The 20563-nt window shown below is 34.9% G+C and overlaps 1 protein-coding gene across 1 annotated transcript in view; it reads left to right on the top strand.

Moving 5' to 3' along the window:
* Positions 1-20563, top strand: part of LOC145668636 (solute carrier family 7 member 14-like) — a 765309-nt gene that overhangs the window by 480221 nt on the left and 264525 nt on the right. The window contains exon 3 of the mRNA XM_081736680.1: positions 650-803. Coding sequence (XP_081592806.1) covers positions 650-803 — 154 coding nt within the window. The remainder of the gene's footprint in view (positions 1-649; positions 804-20563) is intronic.

Here is a 20563-nt window from a genome sequence, read left to right as displayed (position 1 = left end):
TAAATGAAAATACAACTTTGCCATTTACCTATTTACCTGGACCCACAATATAAGTGAATGAAGTTAGTCTTTTACGCTAACGTGTCGATGGCCAGCCCCATTTAAAAAAGTAATTTCATTCGCTTATGTTGTAAGTCCAGGTAAATGGCAACGTTACATTTTAATTTACCATTGGGCACATAAAGAGTGTACAGCCCAAACGGCTCGTCCGATTTAAAAAAGAATCCTTCACTTTAGATCGAAAACATCATATTTGGAGATGGTTTCCCCTCTTACATTTTGTCGTAACTCTCATAATAATAATATTACTCTATGTCAGGGGACTTTTGAGACACTCTGTATAATACTTGTTCTGAAAGGGTATGAGATTGGATGTTTGAATTCCCCCTTGATGAAATTCTGCATAAGACACTGATGGCATCAATTGATGTATTTCGTTGAAATATTTGAATAAATGAACAAATTATTTGCCACGCTACCCTAAGGGGATTTTTATCATGTTGCTTGTCTCCTATTGATCAAAGAGTATTTGTAAAAGATTATGCTCATTTCACATTTGAAAATTTTTGTAACAAACTGAAAAATTTCAATTATGGAATCAACTACTAATGTAATAATACATTTAGATAATTTTTTTTCTTTCTTTCAGAAATGCTTGACAACGTTAGATCTAACTTCTCTAGGCATTGGAAGCTGTGTAGGAACAGGAATGTATCTAGTTGCTGGAATGGTAGCCCATAAAGTAGCTGGACCTGGAGTTATATTCTCGTTTATAATCGCAGCTGTTGCGTCCATTTTTTCTGGTAAGTACCTATGAGTATTAGCTATACATTTATTAAACAGTTATTCTTTATACATCAAATTATGCATTGAAATCGCCCTAATTCCTTTCAATTCAGTTTCCAAAGTATTTATTTAACCCACTGCAAATTATAGCCCAGGTATGTTACGTATAATATTCAGCAAATTATTTTTGAAAAATGTCAATCGGTGTTATTTTGTTGATAAAGCCCTTAATCGTTCAATTTTTCTTTGCTGCTGTTGACCATTCTGAAATTATGGATCCTTATTATTTGACAGTAAACCGCTTTTTTCTTTGCGAGTTTCCTAAAAAGGAAAAATGTGCAAAATAAAGAATGTTATCCTATTGGGGAATGGTTTTGCAGTTACCATCATAGTAAAGAATTTGTAATTATATTTTCTCTTATAGTACATACTTTTATCACCTGTGGGGCGCATGATGTCTCAGTGGTACAGCGCTAATATCTAGTACGTGGGGTCCCTTTTTCGATTCTCGGCTTGCGGGAAACAGCATTGCATCCATCTGTTCTCCTCAAGTACTCTCGTCTCCCTTAGCCTAAAAGGCATACCCGTGGGACGTTAAACTGAAAGATTTCATTTTATGTTTTTTTCTCGCCTGTGTCCAAAATTATTCCATTTACCGAGTTGTTTCCCCTTCAATTCACAAATTGTCTGCTTTGGTTAAGTAATTACAAATGAACATTTTTTTAACGTGACGCCACCTGTACGATTGAAAACATGAAAGAGCAATCTAGCTGCACGTGGCAACCTGCGTACGGGATGATATACAGATAGAAAGTCGAAGTTTCGAGTAAACATTATGTGATATTCGTTGTACGCAAAAGTGTTATAAAGCTTTATAACAATGCACCCAAAAAAAGAAACACGGAAGATGCGACCAAACATTTCTTGTAAAAGACATTACCCTCGCTTTAATTCCTGATAGAAAGCACCATCAAAAACAAATTACACTGTTAAAATTAAAACCTTTAACGATAAATATGGCAATACTACGGTAACATTTACCACAACTTGACAACTGAGCGATTGGTCATTTTATGTACTATATATCTACAAATTTTTTTTAAGAGTACATAGTTAAGTCATGGTTATGTGTTCGTCAGAAAAATATATATTACAGAGTACTTCTGACCATGAAACAAATAGTACAATGGTAGTAAAGCTATGTATTGTTATAACTAGTCTTCCATTCTAAGCATATAGTTGGTTTCCCTTTGTTTATATGCTTACAAGGGCCATCTAATTTTCGTAAACAAATTTTGTTATTCAATAAGTGTTAAAACTAGTAGCGTAAGTTGCCTTTCACAAGCTCTAGCAATGTCCTTGCAATTTTATTTATACGTATGAGCGGCTCGGGGGAACATAATTGGTGTTTCTTCCAGACATATTTTTGACTGAAAGTGCCCTCCCCCCGGAGGAGACCCAAATAATACGTCCATAATATAATAATAAATAGAATAGTACCATGTGAAAAATAATTTACCCGTCTGAACACTGTGTGTGCACCCCCGGAATATATTTTCTAAAAGAAACACTGAACATAATAGTAAGCGCTACCTTGGGTGAAATTGAGTTAATCGGTGCAATGGAATGTGATCGAAATATAGAGGAATATGTAGGTAATTTATTTTCAGAAATATACCTGCAGATGACACTGGAAAATTATTTAATGTGTATTTGCATTGAACTGCATGGGAGTAGTTAATCTTCTTTTCCACTTTAACTCGAAATTTAGAAAATGTGACACACATTTATGTTCGCCGAAGCCGCTCATATAATAATAGCGCCATATAGTATAATGGTGTATAGACAGAATCTTAAAAACAAGAAAAAAGTGAATTATTTAGGAATTATAAATATGACGATATATAATTCAAGAAGACAAGATAATTGAGCCTTGTTGTTGTACCTACAGTTTCAGTCGTTTGGGCATGAATTCGACTAAATGAAGTAGCCAAATGCTCTTTGAAGATATCAACTTCCTATGGCGTGCGCAGGGCCGGATTTATCACCAGACCTGGTTCTAGAGACGTACGTTGGGAGAAAACTTAATAACAAAGACTAAAAATAGCAAAAATCTACTAATAGTAATAATAATAACAATTAAAGTCAGAGTAAACGTTCTACTTAATAATTCCTTTAATGAGTCAATTGACTTCAGTCGTTGGTGGTTGAAGTTGTGCAGTTTTATCGTTATACTTGCGGTACACCTTCTAGATCCGCCACTGTTGGTCGCGCTGTGGTACCAAGATTGTTTTTAGTACAGACTCCCTTAAATATCGCAATTATGGAAAAACTCTTTTTCTCGCATATTATACTTCCATCTCGAGTTTTTAATATGTCAGACATGTAGATTTGCCGTTCTGGTCCAGGGGCTTCTGTGATCCATGCCCAAATTCGGCACTGATTTCCATTATCATGTTATTACATTTTCCATCTTTGTTCTTAATGAAACCACAGTTCTTACACAATAGTTATTTTTGTGTTTAATTTAACACCTCTTTATTAGAAATATTCGTCATATAGAAATTGCATATTAAATAATAAACCTACGAATGTAGTTTATTTCTGTTAGTAGCTTGGAAACCCCACGCCCACCAGATTGGAAACCGTTGTATTGGCCTCAATTAGGAGCAACTACGAAGCAATCAATTTGTACTGCAATTAAGTTTCCAATATCGTAAGCCCGTCGCAAACACATTTACGAAGCAATCCTATAAATGTTCCCTGGCTAATTGGAGCAATACCGAGAGATGTACTAAACAAAATGAGAATCCATAACTACTTCCATGACTTAGACGAAACACTTAACACGCATCAATAACATCCACATTAACAAAACTCATCCCGAAACCGGACACTTTAAACCCCAATCATCTAATACTGCCACGAAATTATATTGTAAATTTCTCTTGTGCAGATATAGGTAGAGCATATGTACAGCAAATTACAGTCCGGAATCGTTTTCTCCCACTAGTAAATTTTATTACAAATTCCATTATAATACAAGTAAGTACAAATTCTCAAATGTTTGGGTAAAATAGGCGTCCCCTTCGACCTGACGATCCCGGAAAGGATTCCCCAAGAAATAAGCTACGTGAATAGGGGTAGGACGCTCAATGCTCCACTGCAATCAGAGTGTGATTAGAATCCCAACAAAGCTCCACTGCAAGCTTGGTGGGTGTTGGGATAAGGAAATTCCCAATGCTCCACTGGGGTTAAGTTCCAAAGTTGGCCGTCCGTTTCCAGCATTTTTTTTTTTAATTTACAGGAAAGATATAGATAATTTGATCGTTTGTGTGCTTGATAATATATAAGAGTCTCGAAAAAATCTGTTTGTGTGTTATATATAAGCGGTTATAAACATGGGACTATACGGCGAGCGGAGGGAACTACTTGGCGCAAGGTAACCGAGCAGTTGCTTTGTGGGAAAGAAACGAACATTTATGTTATCAACATGGTGAATGTACAAGGGCAATGAACTAACATTTTTAACATTTGTGAAGCAATACGTTAATAACGAGCAAAATCTTTTAAAAGTTTGTGAAGAGCACAGATTAATGAACCTAATAACAAATTGCAGAAAGTGTGGAAAGGAGATAACAGCGAAAAAACGTGGAGAAAACGGACGCCCAACTTCGGAATAAATGCCCTCCACTGCAAGCAGAGGGAGAGGTAAAGGTAACCACAAGGCACCAGTGCAAGCCAGAAGGGAGTTGAGGCCAATAGCTCCACTGCAAGCTAAAGGCTTGGGTTGGGTAAGGTTGTTCCGAAGCTCCACTGCAAGCCAAGGAAGTTTATTTGACTAATCAGAGACTAATGTCTGTCGTTGAAATCCTCTCGGTTATATGGGTGTCCTCTTCGACTTGACACTCTCAGGAAGGATTCCTAACGAAATGAGCTACGTGAAGAGGGGTAGGACACTCAATGCTTCATTGCAATCAGAGAGTGATTAGAATCCCGACAAAGCTCCACTGCAAGCTAGGCGGATGTTGGGATAAGGAATTTCCTAATGCTCCACTGCAAGCAGAGGGAGAGGTAAATGTCCCCACAAGGCTCCAGTGCAAGCCAGAAGGGAGTTGAGACCAATAGCTCCATTGCAAACTAAAGGCTTGGGTTGGGAAGGTTCTTTCTAAGCTCCACTGCAAGCCAAGGAAGGTTATTTGACTAGTCGGAGACTGATGCCTGTCCTTGAAATCCTCTCGGCTATATAGGTGCTCCACTGAAGCGGTGGCGCTGCTGTTCCTTCGTCGTCACATGACCAGTGGCGCCGCTGTTGTCTTTGTCGTCTCCAGCTATAGTACTCCGTAGTAAGATACACATGGTTGATATTTGTCAACATAAGCAGGTGTCGGTTGTTTGTAAACACAACCATACTGGATATTATAATATTCAACTCATCTTAGTTTTATGTATTCCAGGCTAATGGATTGATTGGTTCAAGTTTATGAGGACGCAAGTAGCCAGGCTACTTGTCTTCATCACAACGTACTCTTAGAGAGATCATTTCTGCACCCATGATATCTTTACCACTACTTTACAATACAAAATTTAGAAAAAGAAACACTATAAACGAGGAGTTTCGACAAGAATCTACAATGATCTAGATGAGAAATGAAACCAAAGTAAATTGTGGCAAAAATTAAGTTCTTTAAGTCGAAAAAATACGAAGGAGATATACTCCAGTTATCTTTAACTAACCGTGCACTGCAAATTGCTGAAAACAAAGCAAATTATTTTGCAGATAAATTACAGGAATTATTGGCACCATCATCATCCATCAAAACTCCACCTAACCTTTACCAAAGTGTATTCGCGTGCCTTCAACATGACGATACAGTTTTGATCTGGTATTGCGAATAAAAAGGCATCAAGCTACGACCGTTAAGGAATAATAAAGTATGAGGAAAGAGTAATGAGGCATCAATCTACGATAATTAAAGAATAAAGAAACATGAGGAAATCAATCTTCAAGGTTAAATGATTAATGAAGCATGAGAAAGAAATAATGGAGATAAATCAAGGAGGATTAAAGAATAATGAAGCATGAAGAAGGAATAATGTAAATCAAGCTATGTGAAATTTAATGAGCTTTGAAGCACGAGGAGGGAATAATAGAGGATCAATCTTCGAGGATTAAAAAATAACGAAGTATGTGGAAGTTATAATGGGGAATCAATCTATGAGATTAAAAGAAACATGTGGAATAAATAACGAAGCATCAATCTAAGACGAATAACAAATAATTAAGCATGAGGAAGAAATAATGAGAATCAATCTTCGAGGATTAGAGAATAATGAAACATATGGAAGGAATATTGAGGTCAATCTTCGAGGATTAGAGAATAATGAAACATATGGAAGGAATATTGGGGTCAATCTACGAGGATTAGAGAATAATGAAACATATGGAAGGAATATTGGGGTCAATCTACGAGGATTAAAGAATAATGAAGTATGAGGAAGAACTAATGGGGGATAAATCTACGAAGATTAAGTAATAATGAAGCATGAGGAAGGATAACGAGGATTTAGTCTACAAGAATTATGGAATAATGAAACATGAGGAAAGAATAATGAGGATTTGTGTTACCCTTATAATTCCCAAAGGATAACAAAAGTCATTTTAGATTGATTTCGTGCATGGTTTTATCAATTATTAGTTTTTGTTTGCACTGTAGTACAAGTTTAGCATCATTTTACCTTAAATGGGCCGTAGCTAGCTTCCACTATTCGACTCAATTGCCATTTGTATGTCTGTCCTTCGGTCTGTTATTGGATAACTCCAGTAAAATGTTTCCGTTTATAATTTATTTTCGTATGTGCCTTCCTCCAGCCTTCGAAATATCCATATTGTTTTGAGGTTGGAATTTAGTAAGAATAAGGTTTTAAAACGCTAAAATTCAACCCATATTTTAAGTTTGCATTACATGCAAAATAATTTTGTAATATAACGCATGTGAGAATCATTTGATTTCGTTAAAACAGAGAGTATACAAAGTTTCAGAACATCTCGATCATTTCCATTGGTTGTGATTGATATTAGTCAAGTATAAGCGGGTAAGAAAAGGTCAAAGGCTGTCTTGAAACTTTAAGGATTTCTTATTTAAATAATATTATTTTAAAAATTCCTTGTTAACTTCTTCAAAATTATTTGATTTTGATGCAGTAGACCCATAGTTTCTTTGATAATTCCTAATTATGGTTAAAGTATCTTAAGAATGAGCGGCTAAAGTTAGCTACCACCAATATTTTAAAAAGGGGTGTTCATGGTAAATTCCGTGAAAATTATTTGATTTTATACAATTTGCTGTACATGTTTGCCTTTTTAGGTTGTTTGGGATAGAAACAAGTTAAGAATAAAAGGTCAAGTTACCTTTTTCATTAATTTTAAAGTTATGTTTCGCGGTAAGTATTATAAAAATGTTGGGATTTTGATACAGCATAGCATATACTGCATATTCCTTGAGTGTTTCATACAATCCCCCACTTCTTAGGTTTCAAAACAATCAAATATGATAAGTAGAGTTAATTCTCTTCCCCTAAATTTAAAGTAATTATTTCGAGAAAATTCTGTAAAGAAAACGAATATCAGAAAATTATGAAACATAGTGTGTATTTTGTTTCTAGTTACGAATTTACTACAACTGTTTGAAATTGAAATTGCTCGGAGGAAGCAAGCTAGATACATTCTTTCTTATGAAGGTATGTAACCTTTCTGAAAACTTCCAATTTTAAAGAGAACTTGAGGTTATAACTTTCCTTCAGGCTTTCCAATATGGTCTGTTTGCATAGCTGCCCGCAGAGGGGAGCAAACGGAATAGTTGACTCGTTGTATTCTTAAAGGGTGTTCGTTCAGTTCTTCGAAATACATGTCAAGACATATTAACTCGCTCTCGCATACAATAGTAACAGTGCATTTCTAAAGTCCTCAAACTCCAATTCAAGAAGATTATAAAAAAATATAAATTCTTCACATTTCAATTATTATACCATGAAAATATTTACATGTAACTACATTCTATTCTTACATAAGGATGAACAACAAAGTTTAACATTTAGAAAAGATGTTGGAAACACTTACTGTGCTATCAACTGTTAAGTACAAGTTAACACGAGAATACATATTGAAGACCACTTTGTGCAGTCTTGTGACCAGGATGTTGCTCACTGCTCTGGTTATATCCTCCTGCATGTCCTTGATTGTTTCTGTAAACTATGATCTTAAGATGGCCCCACAAATAAAAGTCTGGAGGATTTAAGTGTGGCAAGCGAGGAGACCACAAGTTTTTCGATATCAATCAATCTGCGAAGAAATATCTGAACATCTCTATTGACTCATTTGATGCATGGCTCGTTGCTCCATTCTGATGAAATCAATGGTAATTTCCTTAAGCAAAGCTACAAATTAAGTGATGATGCCACTATATACTTCTAAATCAACAGTCATGTTGAAAAAATGAGTCCCACAATTCTTCTCCTTGAAATCGCGCACCATACTTCCAATTTCTCATAATGAAATGAAACTTCATGCATTGCATGAGGATTTTCCGTAGCCCATATCCGAGTATTCTGACTATTTACGTGTCCACATAAATGAAGGCAAGCCTCATCACCGAAAAAAAAGTTTTATCCAGTTTGTTTGACACATTGTTCTGCATGAATGTGTTGAACCACTGACAATTGTAATTGATGCATTTCTGGAAATCTAACGGCTGCAGATTTTGGACTATTCGCACGCTAAACGCTCGGAATGTTAGCCGTTTTGCAGTCCTATGACAAGATAACAAAGATTTTCCTAACTCTTGTGCAAGTCCCTTCAGAGACTTCCTAGAGAAGTTCTGCAATTTATGACTAACATTCACAAGAAAGTCTTATGTGAAAATTGATTATCTTCCATTCTTTGGCTTATCTACAGCGTTTCCTATTCCGCGAAATATTTTCTCTCTATCAGACGCTGTTGCTTTTTCTAGGTAAAGGATCGTTGGGATAACTCCTATAAAATATTGCTATACAGCGTTTGTATAATTTAAGTTCAAAGTAATTTTCCCAAACGGCAACCCTGCTTCAATGTAAGACTCATGGTAAACTGAATTCATGCGAGGTTTCAACTGAAAATCTGGCTTTCATTGTTGCTGCTTACTGAACAAGCATCGTTGTTCAAGATCGTTTAGTGTTGATTTGACGTTGTTCCAACAACATCAACAATCAATCACAAACAACGGTTTCTTAAAACATTGCATGGTTGCTCAACAAAGAATTTTTAACACATTGATCGCCAGGGTATTTTTTTTTTTAATTTTACTGTCAGTGCCAAGTTGATGTGCACGAAGCGTGGGTGGAATACCTACTTAAAGGAAAGTATTCAACTAACACCAGAATTACTGTTGCAATATGATTTTCCAGCATCCTGACTACAGTGGCGATAAAAAAACGTTCGTTGTGTATCAGAAATAATACACGAAGCGTGTGTTGAACACGCCGTGTGTATCACCTGTGACACACATGGTGATCAATGTATAATCAAAATTTGGGTACTTTATAAACGCTCTGTATATTTATACGTATCAAATACTATGGTTCATTTACTATAGTTAATAAAGATACGATCGTAAATAATATTACTAACTTTTTTATGTAATATATTATTGGCGCTCGTGCACCAAAGTAAATGTGTATTTGTGAGTGTGTTTGTGTGTCGGTCTTTGCTCCCCGCCCTAGGAAAAGTCCTGCGGGCGTCCCTGTCTATTGGTTATGATTGACATCACTCAAAGGCAAGGAGGAAAATTCACTCTAATATATTTTAGTGTGGTTTCCAAGAAGTAACGAAAGAAAGAAAGAAAAAGCCATCAAGCAAGTTTGTGTACTTTTAGAAAAATAAGAATTACTGTTGTTGGTTAGGATTGAAATTGGTGACTTGTAACGCAGTGTAAATATTTAAAAAAAAACTTTCTCCTCTACAAACGTGGAATTTCTAATTACTTTACGTCCAGATCGACTCTTTTAAGCACCCGCCCTTCGAGATATTACATGCGATGAGGTGCATGAAGGTAACATTAATTCAACTTGTGCTTCTAATCTCAAAATGAAACTTTTCCGCGAAGATACTCACTGATGCTTCACTAGAAATTAGCCTTTTGTGGTTATTGTCTACATACAAAGAAACAAACTTCCTATTCGTCTTCAGAACATAGTAACAAAACCAGTAAGCTGAAAATAGTTGTTCTGTAGAGTTCACATTAAGAATAATAAAGACAAGTGGGTCGAACATTGTGTTTTGTGGTATTCCATTTGAATTACAGTAAATGGCTGTGCGGTCGGTTTTGGCAACATGAACTGGTGGATTTGTGGATCTGTGGTTAAACCAAGCTAAACAGGGTCTTGCAATATTCTGATTAAGTAATTGAACACTGAAACACACAGCTTTGGTACATATTACTCTATCCTGTAATAGATTATTTGTAGCTTACAGGATATCATATGTGCAATACTTATTTTATTATTATAAGTTTGTCATAGAAAAGTTGATACGATAAGTTTATATAAAAAAAGCTTAAGATAACCAACATACTCGAAAAAAGTGCCGTTCAATTACCATATTCAACTTTTTTTTAAAAAAAAAACTTACTCTAGATGGTCCATTAAAACCAAAAAGTGTTCAGTTAAATATAGAAATAATCAGGCTATAACATTTCTAGAGCCTGATATTATATATTATATAGTAAAAAAACTAGCATGAAAACTGTAAGAAATTACGCGCATATTTCTTTTCTTAATTTTTTCGCTGTCTTTTCCTACGGTAATTATGATAATAAAATCGTAGCTTAAAGTACAAATATGGAACAACCGATGAATTACTGTGTTTAATGATTGTCCTTCAGAGAAATGCTTTTCATTTCACTGTACACAATAGAATTGGTTTCAAAACTTCATTAAATCAAATCAGAATATGATGATGTAGCCATCTGTTAAATTACATGTTGCTGTAAAATATTAATAGGATTTGCTATAAAGCGCAATTGTTTCGAATTGAATAATGCAGTTTTATTAATTGCTTTTATGTATTTGGCCTTGTTCTCCGATATTTTCGCGCTGCCTTTCTATGTTTACAGGTATTGATTGAACGTTGCTCTCCCTTGTAAGCAAACACACATTTTCAATTCTGGTGTAATTCCTTTAATGGCTTTTCCTCACTTCCTTTGTCGATTTTTTTTTCTCTAATCAAATAATCTCTGTAAATCAAAATATAGTATACGCTCTTTTTCTGAAATTTTAATTTACATTAAATGCAGTGTCTTCAAAGTGAAGATCTTGGAAACGTACGAGGATATTTCACATAGTTTCCGGTCTGATATTGATATGTCGTGCCACTGGTAAAAAGTCATTAGTTGCATATAGTGCAAGATATAATGTATCACTTTCAAAGATCTAGCTGCGTCAGTTCGTTGAAGGCAGTGTTTGAATCAGTTCCTGCGTGACTGAGATTCACCACCCACCATACAGTCCAGATTTAGCACTGCAGGCTTCGAATAACAGCTGTGTGGATTGAAGCATTGACATGTGCTATTCAAGCTCAATACAGTGACTGATTCAAATTACTGTTTCCAACGAGATGACGCAGCAAGATAGTTGAAACTGATACACTATTCCTTCCATAGATGGCACTATATGCCGTTGTTGGTTGTTTTTGATGTTGTAAGCGGCTCTGTATGTGGAGGCGGATAAACAATTTCGCGGAGAGATACACTTGTTTTACTATACGGGTCCATAGATTGTAAAATGTACAGAAAAATTGGGGCAAGTCTTTAATTTTCACATTTCATGTCGACAACAGAAGCCAACCAATCCCTGCGGGGCTTCCAACCCGTTCCTACTAATACTACTACTACTACAACTAGTTCTACTCCTACTTATACTACGGATCCGTGTAGTAATAGTGCACACCTAATGTAACGTAATCTAACGTAACTTAATGTAATCCAACCAAATATAACCGAATGCAATACATTTTCGTACTTTTTGTTTCGATTTTCAAATTGGTCCGGCGATACAGCACTAATACGGAAATGAGCATTTTAACTGTAATTTAAAATTTAAGATTTATCCGAACAACTTATAATAATTTACACGCATAGGTAATTCACGTAACAAAATTAAACACTACAATTATGATTAATGAGATTTGTGTAGCTTTAACTTTCAATCCAATTGGCAATTGTCTTTAGTTGTGGTTCAAGTTTACGAGTGGAAATTATCAACAGCAACTTCGAATTCTCAACAGTTTACTTGGATCTGTAAATATTATTTGCATATTTCAACTTCGAGTATGCTTTTTTTTCACACAGACAAGTAGTTCCGAAAGTGGAAATAATATCATGAGCAAATTTATGCAATTCATGAAACAGTGTGAATGGAATACTCTTCCAACAATGATAAATTTAAATATTTTTTTCTTTAAAATTGCCAGTTAATCATTTCCATTTGAAGTTCTAGGTCAAGGGCTTCTATGTCATTGTTAATAGGATTTTTTTTTAAATCTTGATATTGTTTTGTAGTTGCATCAAAATCTGAAGAATTTGACTCGAAATTTACTTTTAAAGTGTCCAAAGCTTCAATTGCAAAATCTGACGGAAAAGTCTGTTTGCTGACTGTACAAGTATTAAATACTTTATCTTAGCTGAATTTTTGAGGTTGTATACAATTATTTGATAAACGTTTTGAAGGAATCTTCTTGATGAAATGGAAGCTTTTATCATAATATGAACGATCACCTGAACTTATGTCCCTTGAATATTATCAAGCAGTAATGTGATTTGGTTATACATTATACTTAGGCCCTACTGCAGTGTTGCCACACTTGGTATAACTGTACCAAATTCAGCCCTTTTTGTCATTCATCGGCCCGTCGGTACTACGCTGGCATTTTCAGACCCTTTTGTGAAAAAGTTGGTACAATTCTACCCAATTCAGCACAATTTAGCAAATACTTGTCACATTTTTAAAAGTGTCAATACTATTATCCTCCTTCGGTTGTGAAATAAGCAAGAATAAGATGCAATAAGTTATATTTTAACACACGAACTCGGAGATGATTGACTTGTTCCTCGTTTCATATATTTTTTTTTCATATATGACCATAATACCGTTTTAGTTTATTGGTCACTTTGAAATAGAGGCGCGTTCAGTTTCCTTATAATACATAACAAAGATAGTAACTGTTTTCCCTTTTAATTCGCGACCTCTGTTATACTCCCTACATGCGAGAAAAGTTTCATCTACTTCCACGGTTGTTCGGGGTCCTCTTACTTGGATGTTTCTAAAAAGTAATTTTTGAAAAGAGTACTTTCTTGATTTTGACTCTTAGAGGGGGGCGGTCTAGAACTTTACCTCTTTTAGTTACGTGTTATAAAGCCATGTATTACATTGGTATAAAATAATGAATTCAGCCCTTTTTGTTTCAATTTGGTACTATTTTTCAGCCCACTCCAGAGCTAATACTGTAGCAACATTGCCCTACTGTATATGACTTTAGAACTTCCCTTCTCTGGAGTACACAAGAACATTTGAAGTAAAAGTCGTTCATCGAAGGTCTACCTAAGGAACTATGGTATTTATTTCCAAGATCTTTAGGTTGCATTAAACATATTCACCAAAAAAATTACAATAGTTAAATAAGATTGTAACAAATCTGACTCCTTAATTTCAATAGTTGTAAAAGAAGTAAAATTATCTATTACTGAAATCGATTGACATGAATATTTTTTAAAAATTGATATACATTGTTTAGAAGTCATCTATGATCAAACTTTTAATGCATTATTTTTACAGAAATTTTTTTCGAGGAAAAAAATTGATACAAGTTACCAACCAAAACATTAGATACTGCATATTTCAAGAACGAATCAAACACTAATTTCCTTTATTTTTTAACAAAAGAGTGTATAAAAAATGTTACATTTACAAACAGTGGCGCACCCAGTTTGGGGAGGCACCTGGTCCGGATCCCCCGAAAACTTTGTAATACTAAGATAGGTGCAGGTAAAAACGCCATATTAAGGATGTATTTTTACGGCCTTAATTTTCATAAAACAAAAAACACATGTGCGTTGCAGAATAGCCTTTTCCGCGTGTAGAAAAAATGAAGAAATGATGCGACTCACTTCTATTTTGTATCCAAGAGAAAAGTGTTACAAAGTGGATTATTTACCAACACGTGCAGGTAATTACGCCAAATATAGAATACTACTGAAACTTGTAATATATCTTGCAACTTCTTACATCGTCTGTGTTATACGAACTCAAATTTTACTACACAACATCGCTGAAGCAAAAAATAGAATAACCTAAGTGCAGGATTGAGATAAAAATATAAAATGTAGAAACGATCATCTCCAAAGTTGAAATGAAGTTCCAAACTGAAAAGTTTTAGTTCATAAGAAGATAAACAAACAGTGTCACTGTACAGTGACTTAAAAGAAACTACAAAGATATTACATGAAATAATGTGGGACAAATGGGAACATCTTTGTCTTCTGCAGTCAGTCCCGCACAAGCCCTGGCGTATTTCGCTGCACCACACTTGGTATTGATTTAGTAGCTATAGAATCAAAAATACTGAAATTAAACTTACAAAACGAAGTGTTCCTAGACGGACACGAAACAAGGCGTACATTGCTGTAATCAATTTGCAATGTTCTGAGTTAGCACGGTACTAGTAACGGATTCTTAACTCTATTGAAATAATAACGTCCTTTCACGGAACCTTCCCGAAGCAAATAACACTGCACGGGGTGGCGGTCTCAGCGCTGTCTCCGAAGTATCCGTGAAATCGGACTTGTCCAAGAAACTGGCACATATTGGAGGCGCATTTTAGCGGATTTCGTCGGAAACATTTTAGCATCGAACACTTGGCTTATTTAACTGCAGTGGCGCATATACCTGCAGGTACCTTATATACATTCGTATACATTCTTAATTTTAAAAAAATGTATTTCTTTAGTAGCGTAAAAATTTGATTTTTCACTTCATCTCTATCCTTCTTTTTCTTATAAAAGCAATCTAATTCAGTGGTGGATTCAGCCCGGAGTCGGGGACCTAGGCCCCAAAATCTTATGAGTCAAAAATAATTGAAGCTACGGTATTATTTGTATATTTTTGAAACTTTATAGTAAGGGTTGCCCTTTATTCTTTATTGAAAAATTGTTTGAAACATTAGACAGTTTAAGTTGCAGTTTTTACTGTTATGCAATATGTGTAAAACAATACTTGAGGTCCAAAATGTCAGCGTCCAGCCTAGTCATTGGGAGAGAGTTAATTTGGATACTTCTGCAGGATTCACGAAAAATTATAAACTCATGATATATCTACCACAGTCTACCCCCTAGATTTCCCTTCTAGATCCGCCACTGATCTAGTTATATTATTTTTTTCTGACTGTGTTGGTAACAGTGCTTGACAATTACGTATCGTCTTTTCTGGTATAGAATAACACCGCTCAATACTGCATAGAAATAATGTTTTGATGTATTGGACTACTCCCGAACTTTGATCCCTTCCCACCAAAAATTTCTGGATGCGCGCCTGTCAAAACATATACTGGGTATACACTATATTTTCAGAACATACTATAAAACTGCGCTAAAAATAGAATCAGGCACAGATTTTCTTTAGACTTCTTCACTGAAAGGTCCACTGAATCTTCTTTGTCACTGCCAGCTTTATTGTGACCTTGGTTTTATCCCCACAGATCACATACAAGCCCACAACGATACGTCGCAAAATCAAGACTACGAATTTACGGCACGTAAAGGACTCTTTTTGGATTCGGAAATATATGGTAATATATCGGATTACCGTACTTTCCGTTTTGACGGGAAAAGTACCGGTTTGAAGGTACTAAATCTCTTGCCATACCAATTTACATCTTGTCCCGGTTAAGAATAGTAAAAACCTTTCATCCATTTTTTCTACCTTAAGAAGTGAAATTAAGTAATGTAATGCATATTATTCGAACAGTTATTCGAATAAAGATAAATGGTCCGAATATTGGAAACGTATTTTGAGATATTCGAATATTGGAAAAACAGAAAAAAACTGTTCGAATAATTTTAACAGCACTAATCGAAAAATTTAAGATTTCAATATTGTCGATATTTAATTATATTTTATTATCGATATTATTAATATTGTGATTTTTTAGTATTTCAACATTTTTAGAACAATATTTCGATTGTTCTAAAATGTCGCTATTTCGATATCTCGATCTTTTCGATTTCCAATACATAGATCGAGTTCCGATATTTTGACATTATCGACTTGAAATATTCAAATTCGAATATCACTCAAGCAGTACATTAGGGTATCTATAGTGTTAATTGAGAAACCATTAAAAAAAAGGGAAAGGCCGAGTACAAGGGGGAAGGAGTCTATGAAAAGTTGGTGTTACTAATCAAAATTGGATTAGGTGAGTACAGGATAGGATTTACCAGTGATCTTTCAACTGCACGATGATAATCGTCCAATAAACCATATTTTTTTTGGTATTAGAGGCACACACACGAAGCTTTCATATTCTTTGCACAACAGTTTTAAATTTTACTCATGTCAGCTTAATTTGTACAAATCGAGGAGAAAGACATGAAAGTTGAAGAAATAAATCTTGATGATAAAAGAGGATTAGAAATAAAATCTCTTGTTTGCTTTCTTATTCTGTCAGAAACAAAAGCATATATTTGTATCCGGGCCATAGTCTTCAACGCAGTACCGCCAACTTTATCGATCCACGACCCCTGAGGTCTACGAGAATTCAGTACCCATGCGTGTTGGTTACAAAACGTCAAATACTTTTTCATTTTTCGTAATACTGTACTAACTTTCTCACTCTTTTTACCCATAAATTTTAACACAAAAACACTATACACATGTATATAGTGTAATGAAAAGATTATGTATTTCGTAAGTAAATAGACGAGTTTTTTTCCTGTTATACTTAGTTTTCATGCTTAATCAATGTTTTTCTTTTTTCGCTTTTCCTCTAGAGTTTTATATATATACGTTCGTGCTTTCCTCCACTGTTAACTGCTAATGTACACAAAGTTACGTTATACGAGGTACAATTTATTATGTGTGTTTATTCAAGGGAACAGTTACATATGTTCCAACTGAAATGTAATTACGTACGGGATACAATGTGTTAGATGCAATATTTCATGCTATTACATGATCGTTTTTTTTTAACATACCCATAAAATATTATTAATAAAAGCCTCCTACTGCTACCTTTTATAATTAAATGTTATCTGAAAAGACCTTGGTTTCAATTTAAATAAAGCATTTAAATATTTTGTTACTTTTTAAAAGCATTATAAATCTTTTTTTTCCTGTTATGGCTTTCGGAATGTTGAATAAGGAAAAACCATTGGTTATGTTCAACCATTATGATTTTATAATATTTTTATAGTGTTTCCTTTATGAAATTAACTGTGAATATTCAACTTTTCACTGTGATTACTGCCGATATAATTTATACAAATATATACCGGTATTGGTTGCATTACAGTTTTTCGTATAAGAAATTTGTTAAAGTTTAGTATTTTATTTGATAGCTCCCTAAGTTCGAACTTATTTTAGTGAAGATATTTTAAAGATTAACTGACAATTTCTCCACTCAACTAGCCTTCAAAGTATCAGGTTAAATTAGAAACACTGCCACCTAGTAGGAAGGCAGACAAGTGTTCCTTTGTATTATGAAAAATTAGTTTAATAAATATGAACTTAGTTAAAAGAGAGTTACCGTGGCCCCAGATTTTTCAACTTTTGGGGGGTTTCAAATGTAGATTTTGATGAGCTGTGTCCAATGGCACCGGTTTTTACTTTCGAACCGACCGCTTCAAGGTCAAATTGGACGTCAACAAAAGTGGTACTATTTGGACAATGCGGACCAGTGACTGACTGGGACGAAACGGGTATAATTTGATTAGTATTCACACATGAATAACTTATATGCCATTTTCCTGAATATTCTATTTTGACTCCGGAAATTAACGAAAATCTGGAATTTTGGATCTTGAATTTTCGTTAATTTTCCGGATCAAAAATGAATTTTCGGGAAAACGGTATATAAATTGTTCGTGTATGTGTAAATACGAATCGAATGACCCCATGTTGTACCAGTCGGTAACAGGGTTGGAATACTCAAAATCCCGGATTTTTGTTAATTTTCCGGGTCAAAATAGAATTTTCAGGAAAATGGCATATCAATTATGCATATACGTGCAAATACGAATCGAATTAAACCCATTTCGTCATGTGTACATTTCTAGATTTTAAACCCCAAAAAGCTGGGGAAACACGGGTCCACGGTAACTCCCTTTTAACCTACAAACTCTACCATATTATTACCTAGAATTGGGGACCTCGATCCCTTCAATTAACCTGCAGGACCGAGCCTAGCCTGCTTCACTGGAAACGCAAGTTGGCCTCACTCCAATTTTAGGTAGAAGGGAGACCGATTAATCCTTAGAGACCAGACCAGCATGAAAAATATTTTGAGGTACCTTATATACCATTGACTTATATTTGTATACAAAGAAAGAACTTGTTCCTCCAGTTTATCGACACCAAATGGTTTCATAAACGCCCTCGAACATTGCGAAGTTTTGAGCTACAGCTGCGGAGCAGGCTCGCTGCTAAACACGCACTATTGGACTTTGGTGGGGCATCGCTTTCCCATCAGAAGTATCTTTGAGATTAACATTTTCAATGTTATTTTTAATACAGCAATTCAGCCATTAAATTATTGATTTATTTGCAATGAAACACTGATAAAAGGACGTTGCTTGGCTAGATTCTACCCGTTTCCATGAGCTCAGTTCACTATGAAAACTACATGATTGTGCTCTCAATCCTTAGCTAATTATAATTATTGTAAAGTGGGAAAAGTAGAATTCGAGAGGAACTTCTCCAATTTGCTTGTCATTATAGGAGCTTAGTTAGCCAATATGTAAAAAGCGCGATAATATACGTAATAGAGCTGAGAGTGAGCAATATGATCATATAGCGGTGAAAAAGGGGTAAATGAACAGGAGAAAGATAATGATAATGGAAACGATGAATGGAAATGCAAAGCTGGAAAGAAGATTACGTTATGTATAGCTTGCTCACTGCAGTTATTTTCACGAATTAAGAACAAGGTGTGTTCAAGAAGTATCGAACTTTATATTTTTCAGCGTAAAACAATGAAGCGCAGGAGATTTTCTTCATTGTAGATGTAGAGGGGACACTCATGCGCAGTCGTGAATTTTTCTTCGCAGAAGGCGTCAGTCGTTGGCAGTCAGCCAACGAGTGAAGACGTGTAGTGAGCCGTCGTCGGATTTAATTTTTTTCTGTAAAATAACAGAAAAACTTGAGCAGTGATATTGCCAATCGCTTGATGATACCCAAGTGGAAGCCATTCAATCGGATCGGTAGTTCAAGTTTGAACAAGAATTTGGGCATGAGAAGATTGTCCGCGAAATATGATTCAGGCTTTCATCGCCAAACACAAAATTCCTGTGTGTGTCTTCAGCCTTCCTATTCACCCTACATGGCTCCGTGTGACTTTTGGTTATTTCTCAATCTAAAAATGCCACTAAAAGAAACCCGATTTGAGCCAAGAGAAGACATCGTGCAGAATGCGACAACACGGTTGCTCACCATTCCAAAACCTGCGTTGCAGAAGTGTTTCCAACAATGGCGGGAGCGCTGAGAGAAGTGTGTACATTACCAAGAAGACTATTTTGAAAGGGATTAGTATTTCGTATTTCCAAATCAATAAATGTGTTTTTGCCAACCAAAGATTAGATACTTTTTGAAGACACCTCGTATATAACGTCTAATGTACCCATCGTTGTAAAAAGCATACAACTATTTTTTAACTGTTTCCTGTACCGAAGGATCTTGTGTACGAATTTTCTTAATTTTAAAAGTAATCGAAGAATCCTTTGCGTTCTTCGCTTGGACAAGATTTGTTGACAGATATTTTTTTTTTGTTTGTTTTGTTTTATACATAGCAAGATCATGTGCGTTTTATTGCGACAAAATGATTAACGCGCTTGTATCTATAAAAAATTAAGTAAATATTAGAACCTATATTAACTTTTATATTGAAAACCAAACAAGTACAAGAATAATGTTACTGAAATCCATTCTTCATTGAGAGTCGCGTGAAAATATTAATATTAGGTTAGTTTTTTTTTCTTTTTGGTTATCATATCTATATACAAATAATAGTTATAAGTGTGTATAATTTTCTAGTAAATTCTAATCTATTTGAAATGAGATCTTATTTATGTTTAAAAAGACTTTTATTTAGTGATTAAATTACTCAACATTTACTTTAGATTAGGTTTTACTTACTTGTAAGTGAAAATCTGTTCTAATGAGACTAATTCTTGTTTTTTTTTTTTTAAGTGAGAATCTTTGTTTAAACAAGCTAATTTTGTTTAAATTGTGTGAAACTACGGTAGGGTAGCAAACCTTGTGAATTCAGTGCTCAAGCTTCAAGCAATACATTTATAACTATTGGTTGCAAAAGAGGAATAAGATCAAAGATAGAACGTTTTCCTTGGATGCATTATCCACATAAAAAAAGCCATTAGGCTACTCGCTATCCCCTACTGCTTGTGTTCTATGGCGATAAATGTTGAAGCCGGAAATCGTTAATTTGAACTGTTTCCGGTTTGAATAGAGGGATAATACAAAT

Source organism: Thermobia domestica, chromosome 13, assembly GCF_964235325.1.
Source record: "Thermobia domestica chromosome 13, izTheDome1.hap1.1, whole genome shotgun sequence".
NCBI classification, from domain to species: domain Eukaryota; kingdom Metazoa; phylum Arthropoda; class Insecta; order Zygentoma; family Lepismatidae; genus Thermobia; species Thermobia domestica.
This window is presented reverse-complemented; position numbering and strand designations above follow the sequence as displayed.